The sequence below is a fragment of the Micromonas pusilla genome (assembly GCF_000151265.4).
Source record: "Micromonas pusilla CCMP1545 genomic scaffold MICPUCscaffold_1, whole genome shotgun sequence".
Taxonomy (NCBI): Eukaryota; Viridiplantae; Chlorophyta; class Mamiellophyceae; order Mamiellales; family Mamiellaceae; genus Micromonas; species Micromonas pusilla.
This window is the reverse complement of record NW_003315882.1, coordinates 1260069-1276561: the sequence shown is the minus strand read 5'-3', so window position 1 is coordinate 1276561 and position 16493 is coordinate 1260069. Positions and strand designations below refer to the sequence as shown.

Sequence of the window (16493 nt, the reverse complement as noted above, 5' to 3'; positions counted from 1 at the left end):
TTTGGATTGCAAAAAGCGGCTCGGGTTTCCGCACGCGGTGGAATTTATGCCAACTGTCACGTATGGGCAATCAGTCTCAGTTTTTTGAAGATCCTCACGAACCGTTTTTTCCGGTCTCCGGCGCTGTCCGGTTTGAACTCTCATCGGCCGGTCGGCGACCGGCGCGTCGCGGTCGCGGTCGAGACGAAATCTCATCGTTCGCGGGGCGCGCGTCACACGCGCGGGCGCCGCCTCGCCGCCCCGTCCCGCCGCCGCGCACCGAGCACCGAGCTCGCGCGCACGGGCGCGATGGCGACCGCGGCGCCGCCTCCCGCGGCGGCCGAACCCGCGGACGAGTTCGACGCCGTGGACGTCGAGGAGGGGCTGAGCAAGCCGCCCCCGCCTCCGACGCTGGAGCCCGAGGAGGCGGAGCACGTGCGAGGCGTCGTCGGGCGGTTGTTCGAGAAGCTGCGGCTGATGAGCTTGCTGAAGGTCGATCCGGGGATGCAGGCGAGTGTTTCGTGGGATCGCGTCGCGGCCGTCGTCGCGTGGTCGTCGTCGTCGTCGTCGCGGGCGAATCGCGAAATGCCGAATTTAGACGCGGATCGATCGTGGAAACCATCCATTCATCCATCATCTCTGACCGCCCGTCCCCCCCTCTCCCTCCCGTACACGCGCTTCGCACAGGCCGCGGAGATGTCCCGCGGCGTCGGCCTCGAGATATCCAGGGTCATGGAGAAGCAGCTCGCGCTCGAGACGCGATTCGAGGAGCTCATCAAGGAGCAGCCCGAGCTGAAGGCGCGGAACCACAAGGCGCCGTTTCTCGCGAATCAAAAAGAGCTCCACGACGTGACGTTCGAGCTCAGGGACACCACGGAGGAGCTGTGCAAGCGCCTGAAAGAAAACCCGGACGTCATGGATAACATCGCGTTCGCGGAGCGCGAGCGCGCGAAGCTCCAGGGGATCATCGCGAACCTTTTAGTCGACTTGCAGACGGGAACGTTTTGCAGCATGACGAAGTGGATCGAAGACGAAAAGAAACGCGAGCGCGAAATCAAGGAGACGTACGAGCGCGTCGCCGCGAAGGAGGCCGCGGTCGCGGAGCTGCGACAGAGGATAATAGACGAGCGCGAGCAGCACGCGGAGGCGATGAAGCAGAGAGAGGCGACGATCGGCGAGACGAAGGAGAAGCTCAAGACGGCCAAGGCGGAGATCGGCGTCGACCTGCGGTACAGGATGCGCGACATCGAGGGCGAGGCCTCGATGCGGGACAAGGTGAACGATCAGGCGCTGGACGACCTGAGAGCGGAGATCGAGAAGGTCAAGAAGCAGATCGCGCAGGAGAAACAGGCGCACAAGACGACGATGCATCACTTGCGGAAACGCGTGGAAAAGTCAAACGAGACGCTGGCGCATTGGCAAGAGAAGCACAAGAGGGACAGCGAGAAGATGGAGACGGAGATTTTGAAGGTGAAGCACAAGCACGAGGAGACGCTCGCGAAGATCAAAGAGATCGAGCCCGCGTATCTGAAGAAGAAAGCCGAGGACGACGAGAAGGAACGGCAGAGAGTGATTTGGGAGTCCACGGTGAAGGAGAGAGAGAAGAAGGCCATCACGCACGCGCGCGCGCGGGGGAACTGGCAGCTCGGTCTCGACGCGATCGCCGCGTTCAAGGCGGAGGGGAAGCCGCTCCCGGGGGCGAAGAAGGATAAGAAGGGAGGGAAGGGGAAGGGGGACAAGAAGGGAGGGAAGAAGGGAAAGAAGAAGTAGTCGTCCGCCAACAGCCCTGAATACCGATAGACCCGAAAGACCCGTCATCAAAACCTTGGACGTGCCTCTGGCTTTTTTCTCGGGGCAGGACAGGACCGACGTGGCCCGCTCTCGCGTCGCGGCGTCGGGATAACGCGTCGCGCGACCGCACGCGCGCGACCTATCGCTCCCATGTTCCCCCCCATCGTCCTCCTCCTGCTCCTCGCCGGCGTCGCCGCGGCGGAGGAACTCCCCCCCTCGCTCCCCCCCGCGCGGCTTCTCCGCAGCGTCGCGAACGCCACGACGGGCCTGCGCACGGACACGTTCGTGAAACCTCTCGGACGGCTCGAGCCCGAGGAGGTGATCAACACCCGCCCGTGGGGTCCCGCGGGCTCCTTGTTGCGGCCGGACACCCCCGAGAACGCGTCCATCCTGATCGTCGCCATCGAGTTCGACCTCGTCAGCGGGGAGACGCGCGAGAGCCTGCCGCTGGACACGCTCTGTGAGTCTTGAATATTCAGTTCGACTCGTCCCCGCTCTTCCCCTCGGACTCCTCGCTGTGCTCCACGCTGAGCTCCCCGTCCGCGCCTCGCCTTCGAATTCGCAGACAACCATCACCTGGTCATTCACACCAAAACGTCCAAAGGCGGCGCGTGGAAGCGCCCCTCCTCCTCTTCCTCCTCCGACGACGACGACGCGTCCTCGTCGCCCGCCGGTTCCGTGCTGTTCCGCGCCATAAGCGGCGTCTCGTACGGCCTCGAAGGCAAGCGCGCGCTGTTCTCGCGCGGGCAGAGCGCGCCGCTGACGCCGTGCGATACCGGGCTCGGCCTCGGCGGCGGCGGCGCGGAGTGGCGCGGCCGCCAACGCCGCGACCGCGCTTTGGAAACCGCCACGGGCGACGCGTTTTTACGAGGCGGCGGGAAAATGTGGATCGAGCCGCCGAACACGCGTTGGGGCGCGAACGTTCACGTCATCGACCTGCGCTCCGTCGCGAGCGTCAGAGACGCGGTGCAGTGTAACTGCGAAGCGTACGCGAAGCGCGGGAACGACGGCGTGCCGCTCGTCCCGGTCGATTTAGACGGCCGCCCGTCGATCCTGATGAAGGGAAGAGAGGGCGGCGGCGTCCAGTGCTGCGGCGACCGCGCGCTCGGTCCGCTTCTTCCCGGCGCGGACCCTCGCGGCCCGAAACGCGCGGTCTCGCTGCTGTACAACGTGACGTACCTCGTCATGCCGACGGACGGCTCCGTCCCGGACGCGGTTCCCGAGCGGCACCGCGAGCTCGTGAAGCGCGTCCCGCTCGAGGCGACGCTGATGGTCAGCTCCGCGGCGGACGTGGACGGCGCGGCGTGCTTTGGAGAGTTCAACGCGCGTCCGTGCGGCGGCGTCGACGGCGACGGGTCGCCGGAGGCGATCGCGGCGGAGCGCGCGGCGTGGGACGCGCGCGCGGCGCGGCGCGGCGACAACGCGCCGGAGCCGCGGAACCAGACCTGCGACGTCGTCGTCGACGCGGAGACGGGCGAGGAGACGCGCGTCTCCGTCGCGTGGTCGCACCCGTTCACGCTGCCGGCGGGGACGGCGTACGACGTCTACAGCGCGGTCGGGCATCAGCACGTCGGCGGCCGCAACGTGCGGCTTATTAACGTCACGGACGGCGCGGATAACGCCGTCGTGTGTCAGAGCGACGCGGCGTACGGCGACGCGCCGGGCGTCGTCGGCGACGAGGCTGGGTTTCTTGTCGACATCGTCCCGTGCGTCTTCGACCCTCCCGCGCGTTTGAGCGCGGGCGAGTCGTACGTGCTTCGATCGGAGTACGACGCCGTGGGCGTCGCGAGACGTCCGCGCGGTCCCGGATTTCGCGGGCCGTACGAGGGCGTCATGGGGTACATGACGATGGTGTTCACAATCCCAGAGGGGTTCGACATCGGGGTGTTCAGCGCGAGCGGCGACCGCGTGATTCCGCCCGAGGAAGAGGAGGGCGCGGCGAGCGTTCGCACGTTGGAGAACGACGAGGACGACGAAGACGCCGCCGCCGGCTCCGGCGCGTGCGTCGTCGCGGCGAAAGCGGCGGCGGCGAACGCCACCGATGAGGAAGCCACCCCGTGGACCTCGATCCAGTTATCCGAAGACGCGAACTTCACGATGGCGTACAGGTTCGTGGACGACGATGAGAACGTGCAGTTCCGCCTCCGTCGCGAGAAACCCGCCTGGGTCGCGCTCGGGATTCATCGCCCGGGCGGTGACCACATGGCCGCGGCGGACTACGTCGTCGCGGAGAGCGCCGACGACGGCGAGACCTTCGCGGTGTACGAAGCCTACACGATGGCGTACGCGAAGCCGACGCCGAAGCGCGACTTCCCCGACGGCGACGCGCGCGACTCCGGGTTGAACGCGACCGACTGCGCGGTCGTCGCTACAGACGACGGCGTCGTGGAGGTGACGTTCACGAGAGCGGCGACCGTGGCCGAGGGCGACCCGTACGGCGCGAACGTCTCGAGGGGCGTCGCGACGGAGGTGATCTGGGCCGCGGGCGAGGACGGCGCCGGGTTCGAGATGGACTACCACGGGCAGGTCCGCGGGCACCTCGAGGTGACGTTTTAAAAGGGTGAGGAGAGAGCGAGCGACGAAAGAACGACGAACGCGCACCAAGATGCGACCGATGTGGAGGAAACAATTGTCAATGACAACTACTCAGCTACTGCTAAGCTAACCCAGACGATCGTCTGGGTGTCGGTCTAGAGTCTCTATACCGAAGAGGCACACGATTGTGTGCCTCTCGAGGTCGCGGACGGCTACCTCGACGCACGAGTGTTCGTGCGATAGCATGAGTGCTCGTGCGATAGCACGAGTGTTCGTGCGATAGCACGAGTGTTCGTGCGATAAGGTTACTTTTCACCTCTGCTGAAGTTACTTTCACCTGATCATCGTTGCGGACGCCGCTTCCCCCTTTTTTTTGGGTTTTTTTTCAGTTTTTTTTTTTTTTTGCTGTTGCTTTTACTCCAGCTCGAGCGCCTTGGACGCCATCGCGAGCGCGCCGTCGTACGTCTTGTTCCCGCCGATGAACCCCGCGGCGTGCACGAAGATGCACCCTTCGATCCCGGACAGCTCGCTCAGCGCGTCGTCGCGCACGCCGCGCCACGCCTTCGGCAGCCCGCGTCGCGAGTTGAACGACGACGGCGTCTCCGGAATCGCCTGGACGCGCCACGACCCTTTCCCGTCGTCGTACAGGACGTACTTCGGCAGCGTCGTCATCCCGCGCTCCTCCTCGAGCTCGAACAGGTGCTCTTTCCACGGGCAGAACGTCTCGAGCTTCAGGATTTCCCCGGACGCGTGCGTCGCGGACGCGGCGTCGAGGGCGTCGATCACGTGCGCGCGCGCCGGGTGCCACACTTCGCCGTAGTATCTCACGGCGTCTTCAAACTCTCCGCCCGCGAGCGCCATGGCTTTCTCGAACCCGGCCATCTGCGTCTCGTCCGTGAACGGCTCGTTCCAGTTCGCGTTGAACTTCCCCACGCGCGCGCTGAGGCCGGTGTTGTCCACGTACAGCGCGGGTTTGTCGCTCTCGAAGATTTGCACGCCGTTGTCCACGCCGTCCACGCACTCGACGAAGGACTTGTAGACTTTGAGGTAAATCTTCTCCACGATCGGATCGGCCGCGTCCTTCTTCAGGACGTTCGCGACGATCTCGCGGCCGAAGTGCTTGTACACCAACCCCGCGGAGGACAGCTTCGTGGTGTGGCCGTGCCCGAAGACCTCCTCGAAGCCCTTCTGGTGGTGATCGAAGCGAAACTTTTCAGGCTCGTACGTCGCGCCGACGTCGATGACGATGTCGCACTCGCTCAGGAGATCCTGGTCGCGCGTCCTCACGATCGTCGCGTCTGCGTAGGCTTTCGTCAGCCTCAGGAGGTGGCATCCGAGCGCCTCGTCACAGTGGAAGGACCCGTCGTGGGTGCCGATCTTGGTTGGGGCCATCCTCTTCGTGGACATGCAGCGGACGGCGAACGCGCGGATCGCTCGACGATCGGCGGGGGGAGACGAGGGGGCGGCGGCGCGGCGGAACTGACGCGCGGCGGTCGCGTCGCGGGCGGTGACGCGCGCGAGTGCGGAGGAGGTGAGGAGGAGGAAAGAGCGCGTCGTCGACGGCGTCAAGCGCGAAGCCGCGAGGAGCATGCAGAGGCGCAGCGCCGCGTGGAGTGGCGCGCGCCGCCGGTTCGCGCGCGATCTTGCGAACCGGCCGCGTCCAAGAACCAGAAGTCGTCCTCGTCACCATTTTGTTGTTAGCTCTCCCTCTCCGCGGCTGCCGGCACACGCGACCCGCGCTCGCACGCGCCCGCGTTCAGACCGCGCCTCGCCGCATCGCCGTCGCGACCGTCGACGTCGAAACGCCCGCGCGCCTCTCGAAGTCTCGCGCCCGCGCGCGTCTCGCGTCCCCCGCGCCCGCCCTCGCGCTCCCTTCGGATAAAGCGCAATAATGACGCAGCACGCGCCGCATCACGACCCGTCCGCCTCCTCGAACGAATCGAGGGAGGTCCGCGGCGTCGGCTCGCGCCTCTTGCAGCTCATGAAACAAGATGCGGGGGTATCCCAAGCCGACCGCGTCGTCCCGCACGGCGCGCACCTCCACGGCGGCCCGCACGGCGTCGACGCGCTCGTGCAGGGCGGCGTCGGGACGTCGACCGCGTCGTTCCGAGAAGAGAGCGACACCATGGGCGTCGTCAGGGTCCCCGCGAACCGATACTGGGGCGCGCAGACGCAGCGGTCGCTGCAGAACTTCAAGATCGGCGGCGAGAAGATGCCGATGGAGATCCTGCGCGCGCTCGCCATCGTGAAGCACGCCGCGGCGACGGTGAACCAAGATCTGGGCAAGCTGGACGCGCCCCGCGCCGCCGCCATTCGCGCCGCCGCGCTCGAAGTCATCGAAGGCAAACTCGACGAGAACTTCCCCCTCGTCGTGTGGCAGACCGGGTCCGGGACGCAGACGAACATGAACGTGAACGAGGTGATCAGCAACCGCGCGATCGAGATCATGGGCGGCGTCGTCGGGAGCAAGTCGCCCGTGCACCCGAACGACCACGTCAACATGTCGCAGGTGCGTTCTATACAAACGTTTTTCACCCATCGCCCGGTTTCAATATTTGATCGCATCTCCTTTCAACTGACCGGTAAACTTTTTTTGTATGGAATGGCCCGCAGTCGTCCAACGACACGTTCCCCACCGCGATGTCCGTCGCGACCGCGTACGAGGTCCAGGAGGGTCTGATGCCCGCGCTTCGCGTCCTTCGCGACGACCTGGACGCCAAGTCGGAGGCGTGGAGCGGGATCGTGAAGATTGGCCGGACGCACCTCATGGACGCGGTGCCAATCACGCTCGGGCAAGAATTCGGCGGCTACGCGCAACACGTGCGAAACTCGCTCCTGCGCGCCAAGGCGTCCATGGTGCATCTCACCGAGCTCGCGATCGGCGGCACCGCGGTCGGCACCGGGATTAACTCGCACCCGGAGTACGCGGAGCGGATGGCGAGGCAGATATCCAAGCTCACCGGGCTGCCGTTCGTCTCCGCGCCGAATAAGTTTGAATCGCTCGCCGCGCACGACGCGCAGACGGCGCTCTCGGGGATGTTGAAGACCATGGCGCTGTCGCTTCTGAAGATCTCGAACGACGTCCGCATGCTCGGCAGCGGCCCGCGCGCGGGGCTCGGAGAGCTCTCGCTCCCCGCGAACGAGCCCGGGAGCAGCATCATGCCCGGGAAGGTGAACCCGACGCAGTGCGAGGCGATGATGATGGTGTGCGCGCAAGTCGTCGGGAACGACATGGGCGTCGCGATGGGCGGCGCCGCGGGATCCCACTTTGAGCTCAACGTCGCGAAGCCTCTGATCGCGTACAACAACCTGCAGAGCATCAAGCTGCTGTCCGAGGCGAGCGTGAGCTTCGCGGAAAATTGCGTCCGCGGGATCGAGCCGAACATCGAGAGGATCGACGAGCTCATGCGGTCGTCGCTCATGCTCGTGACGGCGTTGAACCCGCACATCGGGTACGACAACGCGGCGAAGATCGCGAAGAAGGCGCACGCGGAGGGGAGCACGCTGAAAGAGGCGGGGGTGCGGCTGGGGTTGCTGACGTCCGAGCAGTTCGACGAGTGGGTGCGGCCGGAGTTGATGACCGCGCCGGAGGTGCCGCCGACGTCGAAGCTGTGAGCGGGGGGGGGCGGGGCCAGGGTCGCTCGCGGGGGGCGGAGAGAGGCGGGTGACGTCGCGCGTCGCGTTCGTAGTCGATTGCATGTTCACGCGTTCGTTCGTTCGTTCGTTCGCTCACGCAGCCGCGAGATTGGCCTCGAGTACGTGCACCATGCTTCGCGAGACTGATAATACTTCTTCCCACCATGATGGTTTGCGGGCGTCTGCGTCGCCGAGCTCCACAGCGACGCGAAACCACTTCAGCGCCTCGTCGTCGTTCTCCGTCAAGCCGTCCAGGCCGTAGTAGTGGGCGTTCCCGAGCCACCCCGCGGCAAGTGCGTTACCCAACTCCACCGCTTTCACGTGCCACTCGATCGCCTTCGACCCGTCGATCTCCACGCCGTCGCCGTGCTCGTAGGACAAAGCGACCATTCTGGTCGCTTCGGCGTGCCCCAGCTCGGACGCCCTTTTCCACCAGTGCACCGCCTTTCTGTTTTTTTCTTCCGTGCAGGCACCGCACACACACACCGGGGGGGGGGGGGAGCGCGAGTACGCGGTGTACTGCGCGAGCCAGTACATGCCCTCAGGGTCGCCGTGATCGGCCGACTTCTCGAACCAGTAGATCGCCTTCCATTGCTCATCAGCTGAGCGAAACTCTTGACCGAGCTCGCTCAACTCGCTGGGAGTTCCAGGCAACGACGCGACTCCCCCCTTCTCCGCGTCCCTCCACACCTTGCTCACCGCGGCGAGCCTGACGCGATCTTCCGGGTCCGTAAGGTGCGAGAGCACGACGGCTGCGACGTTCTCGGGGATAGTGTTGAAGCCGGTGCTCGAGCGCGTCCACATGGCTCGGATCTGAGCGTGCAGCGGCGGCGGGGCGCGCGGAAGAGTGGTCCCTCGTTGCTTCAAACTGGACTTGACGAAGAAGACAAGGAGGCGGGGGACGCTTCAAGTAGAGCTGCGGCGCTGAAGGCTAAACTTCGTCTATTCGTCCAGCAGTTCAGCTGTATTCACCAGGTGTTCACTCGCCTCGCGCGCGCGCCACCGCGAGCCCCCGCCTCGCCGAGCATGGGAGCGTGCGCCGCCCGTGAGCGGGGGGGCGGGGCGGAGGGTCGCGCGCGCGGGGGGCGGAGAGAGGCGGGTGACGTCGCGCGTCGCGTTCGTAGTCGATTGCATGTTCACGCGTTCGTTCGTTCGTTCGTTCGCTCACGCAGCCGCGAGCTCGGCCTCGAGTACGTGCGCATTGATTCGCGAGACTTCCCACCATGGTTCGCGAGCGTTCGCATCGCCGAGCTCCAACGCGAGTCGAAACCACTTCAGCGCCTCTTTTGTGTTCGGCGTCAAGCCGTGCCGGCCGTAGAGGTGGGCGGACCCGAGCCAAGACGCGGAAAATCCACAACCCAACTCCGCCGCTTTCACGTGCCACTCGATCGCCTTCGCGAAGTCTCGCTCCACGCCGTGGCCGTCCTCGTAGCACGTAGCGACCATTTTGGTCGCTTCGGCGTGCCCCAGCTCGGACGCCCTTTTCCACCAGTGCACCGCCTTGTTGTAGTTTTCTTCCGTGCAGGCGCCCCCCGTGTAGCCTGCGAAGGTGTACGACGCGAACCAGAACATGCCCTCAGGGTCGCCGTGATCGGCCGACTTCTCGAACCAGTAGATCGCCTTGCCGTGCTTATGAGCTGAGCGAAACTCTTGACCGAGCTCGCTCAACTCGCTGGAAGTTCCAGGCAACGACACGACTCCCCCCTTCTCCGCGTCCCTCCACACCTTGCTCACCGCGGCGAGCCTGACGCGATCTTCCGGGTCCGTAAGGTGCGAGAGCACGACGGCGGCGACGTTCTCGGGGATAGTGTTGAAGCCGGAGCTCGAGTGCGTCCGCATGGCTCGGATCTGAGCGTGCGGCCGGCGGAGGGGGCGCGGGAAAGTGGGCGTCGTTGCTTTCTTTACCTCAACTGAACTTGAAAAACTCTGGAAAAACTTCGTCCATGTGCGTGCTAACAGCAGCAGTCCAGCTGTGTTCACTCACTCGCCTCGCGCGCGCGCCACCGCGAGCCCCCCCCCCCGCCGAGCATGGGAGCGTGCGCCGCCCGCCCGCGTCGGATCGTCGACGCCGCCGCCGCCCCCGACGACGCGATCGGCGTGGACGTGGACGCGAACCTCGCGCGCGCGATACTCGCGAGCGCGCCGTGCCTTCGAACGCGGTCCGCGCTCGCGCAAGTCTCGCGCGCGTTCGCCGCCGCCGCGAGGGACGTCGCGTCCCTGCCCGCGACGCTCGATCTCGACGGCGCCGACGCCGCGCGCGCGCGCGCCGCGGCGCGGTCGATCGACGACGCGATATTCGCCACCCTCCCGCGCGCGACGCTCGAGAACGTCCTCCGCGCGCGCCCGCTCGAGCTCGAACGACGCGTCGCGCTCTTCGCCGCGTTCTGCGGCCGCGTCGACCTCCTGAAGACGCTCCGTCGCCGCGGCGTCGCGCTCGACGCCGACGTCTGCGCCGCCGCGGCGACCGGCGGGCGCGCGGACGTCCTCGCGTGGCTCGTCGAGCGCGAGGGCGCGGCCGCGGCGTGGGACGTTCGCGTCTGCGCGCTCGCGGCGCGTCACGGCCACCTCGACGTCTTGCAGTACGCGATAGAGCGCGACTGCCCGTGCGACGCGTCGCACGTCCGCGTCCTCGCGCGCGAAGGGATGCACACGGACGTCGTCTCGTGTCTCCGCGTGATGGGCGTGTGGACGAAGGTCCCGGAGCGAGGGAGGGACCTCGTGCGTCGAAAGGCGCTCGCACCGCCGCCGCCGCCGCCGCCGCCGCGGGGGGGAGGGGCGACTTCCACGGGCTCGAGGGGCGTCGCCGCCGGGTCCGGGTCCGCGCCGCCGACGCCGCGGCTCGCGCGGTGGCAGCCCGAGCTCGTGCGCGCGGTCGCGCTCGCGGTCGCGGTCTTCGTCGGCGCCGCGCTGGTCGTCGCCGCGGTGATCGTCGCGGCGGTGGTGCGCGCGTTCGTGCCCGTCGTCGGCGTCGCCGCCGTCGCCGCCGTCGCCGCGGACGCGGCGGAGTGGCGCGCGGAGACGATGGCGAACGGCAGCGCGGGGACGGCGGGGGTTGGGACGACGACGGCGACGGCGACGACGGCGGCGGCGACGCGGAGCGTCTGAACGTGCGCGCGCGAAACGAGACGAGACGACGACGGCGGTAGAGTATTCTGTGTACGACACGCAATTTTCCTGACCTCGACGTGCCGCGCCGTGGTCTCGCTGCGCTGATGAGCGCCGATCGCAGCTGCGATCGCGTGACTGATGAAAGCACGCCCGACCGCGGTTCAGACGCCATTCGGGCCTGCGAAGGCGCCGGGTCGAGCAGCTCCGTCGACCCGAGCACCATGTCCGTGATCGATCGGTTCCCGCACTCCACCGCGGAGCTTCGGCGGGTGAAGGCGGTGCAGTTCGGCGTCCTGAGTCCCGAAGAGATCGTGCGTCCCTCGGCGATCGCTCCCGATCTTGCGATTTCGTCCTCGCCGTTCAGCGACAGCGATCGCGAGGAAAAAAATAGGGTTCGCTCGCTCCCTCCCTCGATCGCGCGCGCTGATCCCCGTGCCCTTTCCCTCGCCTCTCCGTCCAACAGCGCAAGATGTCCGTGTGCGAGGTCGAGACCGCGGAGACGTACGAAAAAGGCCGACCGAAGCGCGGAGGCTTGTCCGACCCGAGGATGGGAACGATGGACCGCAGCATGACGTGCGAGACGGACGGCATGGACAGTAAGGACACGCCGGGGTACTTTGGGCACCTGGAGCTCGCGAAGCCGGTGTACCACCACGGGTTCATCAATAACGTCGTCAGAGTGCTGCGCTGCGTCGGGTACTCGAGCTCGAAGCTTCTTCTGGACAAGGTGCGCGTTCGCGAGCGCGCGTCCGCGAATTAGTTTTTCCCGCCGTCCAGCCGCCGAGGCGTCGCTCCGCCGCAGGATCGCGAGGCGCCCGCGCGGGCGCGATCGCGCGCGTGATCCGCCCGGCGCGCGGCGCGCGCGGCCGCGCGATGGCGTCCGCGCGTCTGTGGGATCCCCCGAGCGCGAGCTCGCCCGGATTCGACCGCCGATCGCGCCTCGCGCGCGGCGCGTCGCGGCCCGCCCGCGGACGAATTCGTCGTCGCTCGCGAGAGCATCTCGCAGTCTGATGAAATCAATCACTCACGCGTCGTGCTCACCCTCTCTCGTCCCTCCCCGCGACCACGACAACAACAACAGAACGACGACCCGCGGTTCGTGGAGATCATGAAGATCCGGAACCCGAAGCATCGACTGAAGAAGTTCGCGGACACGTGCAAGACGAAGAAGATCTGCCCGAGCACCGGGACGCCGCAGCCGCAGTACCGCCTCGACGGCATGAAGATAACCGCGGAATTCAAGGTATCGGCGGATGAGGAAGACTCGGGGATGATGTCCTACGGCGGCGAGCGCAAGATACAAGTCACCGCGGAGATGGCGCTGAAGATATTAAAGAACATCAGCGACGAGGACTGCATCGCGTTGGGTTTATCCCCCGAGCACGCGCACCCGTCGTGGTACATCTTACAGGTGCTGCCGGTGCCGCCGCATCCGGTGCGGCCGTCGGTGGCGTTCGACGCGTCCACGCGCTCAGAGGACGACCTCACGGTGAAACTCATGGAGATCGTGCGGATGAATAAGAACCTGCAGAAACAGGAGATGAACGGCGCGCCGCAGCACGTCATCGGCGAGTTCACGGAGCTTCTGCAGTATCACATCATGACGTTTATGGACAACACCGTCGCGGGACAGCCGAGGTCGCTCACGAGGAGCGGTCGCCCGATCAAGTCCATCTCCGAGCGTCTGAAGGGTAAGAACGGGCGCATTCGCGGGAACCTCATGGGCAAGCGCGTGGACTTCTCCGCGCGCACGGTGATCACCCCGGACCCGAACTTGATGCTCGACGAGCTCGGCGTCCCGTGGAGCATCGCGTTGAACATGACGTACCCGGAGATGGTGACGCCGTATAACATCGAGCGGCTTCGGAAGCTCGTGGAGAACGGGCCGCACCCGCCGCCCGGGGAGACGGGGGCGAAGTACATCATCCGCGAGGACGGGCAGCGGTTGGACTTGAGGTTCCTGAAGAAGGAGTCCGATAAGAGACTGGAGTACGGCTACAGGGTGGAGCGGCACATGATCAACGGGGATTGCGTGCTGTTTAACCGGCAGCCGTCGCTGCACAAGATGTCCATCATGGGTCACCGCGTCCGGATCATGCCGTACTCGACGTTCCGAATGAACATCTCCGTGACGCCGCCGTACAACGCGGACTTCGACGGCGACGAGATGAACATGCACCTGCCGCAGTCGTTGGAGACGAGGGCGGAGGTGCAGGAGCTCATGATGGTGCCGAAGATGATCGTGTCCCCGCAGGCGAACAAGCCGGTGATGGCCATCGTGCAGGACACCCTCCTCGCGTCGCGCTTGATGACGAAGCGCGACACGTTCATCAAGAAGGACGTGTTCATGAACATCCTGATGTGGCTCGAGAACTGGGACGGGAAGGTGCCGAAGCCGGCGATCTTGAAGCCCGAGCCGCTGTGGACGGGGAAGCAGGTGTTCACGATGTTTCTTCCGGACGTGTCGCTCACGAAACAGAGCGCGTGGGCGAAGGATAACGACCCGCACGACTTCTCCGTGGAGGACACGGGCGTCCGGATCGAGAAGGGCGAGCTCATCACGGGCATCTTGTGCAAGAAGACGTTGGGATCAGGCGGCGGCGGGCTGATTCACGTGATTTGGGAGGAGTGGGGACCGACCGCCGCGCGCGGGTTCGTGTCGCAAGTCCAGTGGCTCTTGAACTACTGGCTCCTTCAGCACGGGTTCACGATCGGCATCTCGGACACGATCGCGGACGACGGCACGATGAACTCGATCAACGACACGATCACCAAAGCGAAGCAGGACGTGAAGGAGGTGATCGCCCTCGCGCAGACGAACGCGCTCGAGCTCCAGCCGGGGATGACGATGCAGCAGTCGTTCGAGCAAAAGGTGAACCAGATTTTGAACAAGGCGAGAGACAACGCGGGGAACTCCGCGCAAGGCTCGCTGGACGACACGAACAACGTGAAGATGACCGTCACCGCGGGGTCCAAGGGATCGTTCTTGAACATCTCGCAGATGATCGCGTGCGTCGGGCAGCAAAACGTCGAAGGGAAGCGGATCCCGTTTGGATTCGACGGTCGATCGTTGCCGCACTTCACCAAGGACGACTACGGCCCGGAGAGCCGCGGGTTCGTCGAGAACTCGTACCTCAGAGGGCTCACGCCGCAGGAGTTCTTCTTCCACGCCATGGGCGGCCGCGAAGGGCTCATCGACACCGCGGTGAAGACGTCCGAGACGGGGTACATCCAACGCCGGCTCGTGAAGGCGATGGAGGACATCATCGTCAAGTACGACGGCACCGTGCGAAACTCCGCCGGGGACGTGATTCAGTTCCTCTACGGCGAAGACGGCATGGACGCGACGTACGTGGAGTCGCAGAAGATCGACACGCTGAGGCACGACAAGGAGAAGTTCAAGCGAACGTTCCACCTCGACCCGGACGAGCCGAACTTTGGGAAAGGCTGGATGTCCGAGGCGCAGGCGAACGACCTCGCGAACAGCGTGGAGAAACGCGCGCTTCTCGAGGCGGAGTGGGAACAGCTCAAGCTCGACCGCGCGGAGCTTCACAAGGTGATGACGACCGGGGATCCGTCCGTGCACCTCCCGGTGAACTTGAAGCGGATCGTGTGGAACGCGCAGAAGAACTACGGGCTCGTGAAGGACACTTCCGCGCCCGGTCGGGAGCGCGACGAGCTCCAAGCCGTCAACGTGATCGAATCCGTCCGGAGCATGCTCAACGGCCTCACCGTCGTGCCGGGCGGGGACGAGTTATCCCTCGAGGCGCAGAGGAACAGCACCATCCTGTTCTTCGCGCTCGTGCGATCGACGCTCAGCGCGAAGCGCGTCATGAAGGACTTCAAGCTCTCCCCCGCGGCGTTCAACTGGGTCGTCGGCGAGGTCGAGTCCCGGTTCAAGATGGCGCTCGCGCCCCCCGGGGATGGCATCGGCACCGTCGCCGCGCAGTCCATCGGCGAGCCCGCGACGCAGATGACCCTCAACACGTTCCACTTCGCCGGTGTATCCGCGAAGAACGTGACCCTCGGCGTCCCGCGTCTGAAGGAGATCATCAACATCGCGAAGAAGATCAAGACGCCGTCGCTCACGGTGGCGCTGCGTAAGGACCTCGCGGGCGACCGCGCGATGGCGAAAAACGTGCAAGCGAGCTTGGAGTACACGACGCTTCACAGCGTCGCCGCGGTGAGCGAGATTTACTACGACCCGGACCCCACGGACACGGTCATCGAGGAGGACAAGGAGTTCGTTCGCGCGTACTACGAGATGCCGGACGAGGAGGTGGACCCGGCGCGGATGTCTCCGTGGGTGCTGAGGATCGAGCTCAACCGCGAGATGATGGTTGATAAGAAGCTGCTCATGGCGGACGTCGCGGAGCGCATCAACGAAGACTTCCAGGACGACCTGTCGTGCATCTTCAACGACGACAACAGCGAGAAGCTCATCGTGCGGATCCGCATCATGAACAGCGAGCTCGAGAAGGAGCAGGGCGCGAGCCAGACCGAGGACGAGGTCTTCTTGAAGCGTCTGGAAGCGCAGCTGCTCAACTCGCTCGCGTTGCGCGGGATTCCGGATATCAAAAAAGTCTTCATCCGCGAGGCGAACACGATGGGCCTGGACCCGGAGACGGAGACGTACGCGAAGAAATCGGAGTGGATGCTCGACACCGAGGGCGTGAACCTCCTCGAGGTGATGAACCACGAGGACGTGGACTTCACGCGGACGACGTCGAACCACCTCATCGAGGTGATCCAGGTCCTGGGCATCGAGGCGGTGCGAAACGCGCTTCTGAAGGAACTCAGAGGCGTCATCGAGTTCGACGGCTCGTACGTCAACTACCGCCACCTCGCGATCCTCGTCGAGGTGATGACGTACCGTGGGCACTTGATGTCGATCACCAGGCACGGGATCAACCGCGTGGAGACCGGGCCGCTCATGCGCTGCTCCTTCGAGGAGACGGTGGACATCTTGATGGAAGCCGCCGCGTTCGCGGAGCGCGATCGCATGTCCGGTCTCTCCGAGAACATCATGCTCGGGCAGTTCTGCCCGCTCGGGACGGGCGAGTTTGGCCTGCACCTGAACGAAGACGTCCTGAAAGAGGCCGTGGACTTGGATCTCACCACGCACTCCGCGGACGCTCTCGGCGCGGGGACGACGCCGGCGAGAGGCACGACGCCCGGCGGGGTGGGGTCCGCGTCGCCGTCGTTTTTGTTATCCCCGCAGGCGCACGCGAGTCCCTTCGACGACACGATGCGGTTTTCGCCGTACACCGAGGGCGGAGGCGGCGGCGGCGGCGGCGATGGGATGGGGTTCTCGCCGACGTCTCCCGGGTACAGCCCGACGAGTCCGGCGTACAGCCCGACGAGTCCGGCGTACAGCCCGACGAGCCCGGCGTACAGCCCGACAAGCCCGGCGTATTCGCCCACATCTCCGGCGACTCGCCACA

At 65.7% G+C, this 16493-nt stretch overlaps 8 protein-coding genes across 8 annotated transcripts in view; 5 read left to right on the top strand and 3 right to left on the bottom strand.

The window, feature by feature from the left end:
• Positions 1-288: 288 nt before the first annotated feature.
• Positions 289-1802, top strand: MICPUCDRAFT_50443 (uncharacterized protein; the record flags this gene model as incomplete). Its single annotated transcript, XM_003055562.1, has 1 exon — positions 289-1802. The coding sequence occupies one exon, from the start codon at positions 289-291 to the stop codon at positions 1747-1749; it is 1461 nt and encodes a 486-aa protein (XP_003055608.1). The 3' UTR covers positions 1750-1802.
• Positions 1803-1920: 118 nt separating this feature from the next.
• On the top strand, positions 1921-4326 carry MICPUCDRAFT_50442 (uncharacterized protein; the record flags this gene model as incomplete). The annotated part of the gene is made up of 2 exons (XM_003055561.1): positions 1921-2230; positions 2336-4326. The coding sequence occupies 2 exons, from the start codon at positions 1921-1923 to the stop codon at positions 4324-4326; spliced, it is 2301 nt and encodes a 766-aa protein (XP_003055607.1).
• A 393-nt stretch (positions 4327-4719) lies between these two features.
• Positions 4720-5712, bottom strand: MICPUCDRAFT_50441 (uncharacterized protein; the record flags this gene model as incomplete). Its single annotated transcript, XM_003055024.1, has 1 exon — positions 4720-5712. One exon carries the CDS (start codon positions 5710-5712, stop codon positions 4720-4722), a length of 993 nt encoding a protein of 330 aa, XP_003055070.1.
• A 718-nt stretch (positions 5713-6430) lies between these two features.
• On the top strand, positions 6431-7920 carry MICPUCDRAFT_43834 (uncharacterized protein; the record flags this gene model as incomplete). Its single annotated transcript, XM_003055560.1, has 2 exons — positions 6431-6814; positions 6919-7920. The coding sequence occupies 2 exons, from the start codon at positions 6431-6433 to the stop codon at positions 7918-7920; spliced, it is 1386 nt and encodes a 461-aa protein (XP_003055606.1).
• Positions 7921-8034: 114 nt separating this feature from the next.
• Positions 8035-8745, bottom strand: MICPUCDRAFT_50439 (uncharacterized protein; the record flags this gene model as incomplete). The annotated part of the gene is made up of 1 exon (XM_003055023.1): positions 8035-8745. The coding sequence occupies one exon, from the start codon at positions 8743-8745 to the stop codon at positions 8035-8037; it is 711 nt and encodes a 236-aa protein (XP_003055069.1).
• A 360-nt stretch (positions 8746-9105) lies between these two features.
• Positions 9106-9780, bottom strand: MICPUCDRAFT_50438 (uncharacterized protein; the record flags this gene model as incomplete). The annotated part of the gene is made up of 1 exon (XM_003055022.1): positions 9106-9780. One exon carries the CDS (start codon positions 9778-9780, stop codon positions 9106-9108), a length of 675 nt encoding a protein of 224 aa, XP_003055068.1.
• Positions 9781-9969: 189 nt separating this feature from the next.
• On the top strand, positions 9970-11046 carry MICPUCDRAFT_50437 (uncharacterized protein; the record flags this gene model as incomplete). The annotated part of the gene is made up of 1 exon (XM_003055559.1): positions 9970-11046. One exon carries the CDS (start codon positions 9970-9972, stop codon positions 11044-11046), a length of 1077 nt encoding a protein of 358 aa, XP_003055605.1.
• A 184-nt stretch (positions 11047-11230) lies between these two features.
• MICPUCDRAFT_45178 (uncharacterized protein) overlaps positions 11231-16493 on the top strand; it is a gene marked incomplete at its 3' end in the record, with an annotated part of 5817 nt that continues 554 nt past the window's right edge. The window contains exons 1-3 of the mRNA XM_003055558.1: positions 11231-11360; positions 11513-11776; positions 12131-16461. Of these exons, the coding sequence (XP_003055604.1) occupies positions 11271-11360; positions 11513-11776; positions 12131-16461 (4685 nt within the window). The 5' untranslated portion in view covers positions 11231-11270. The remainder of the gene's footprint in view (positions 11361-11512; positions 11777-12130; positions 16462-16493) is intronic.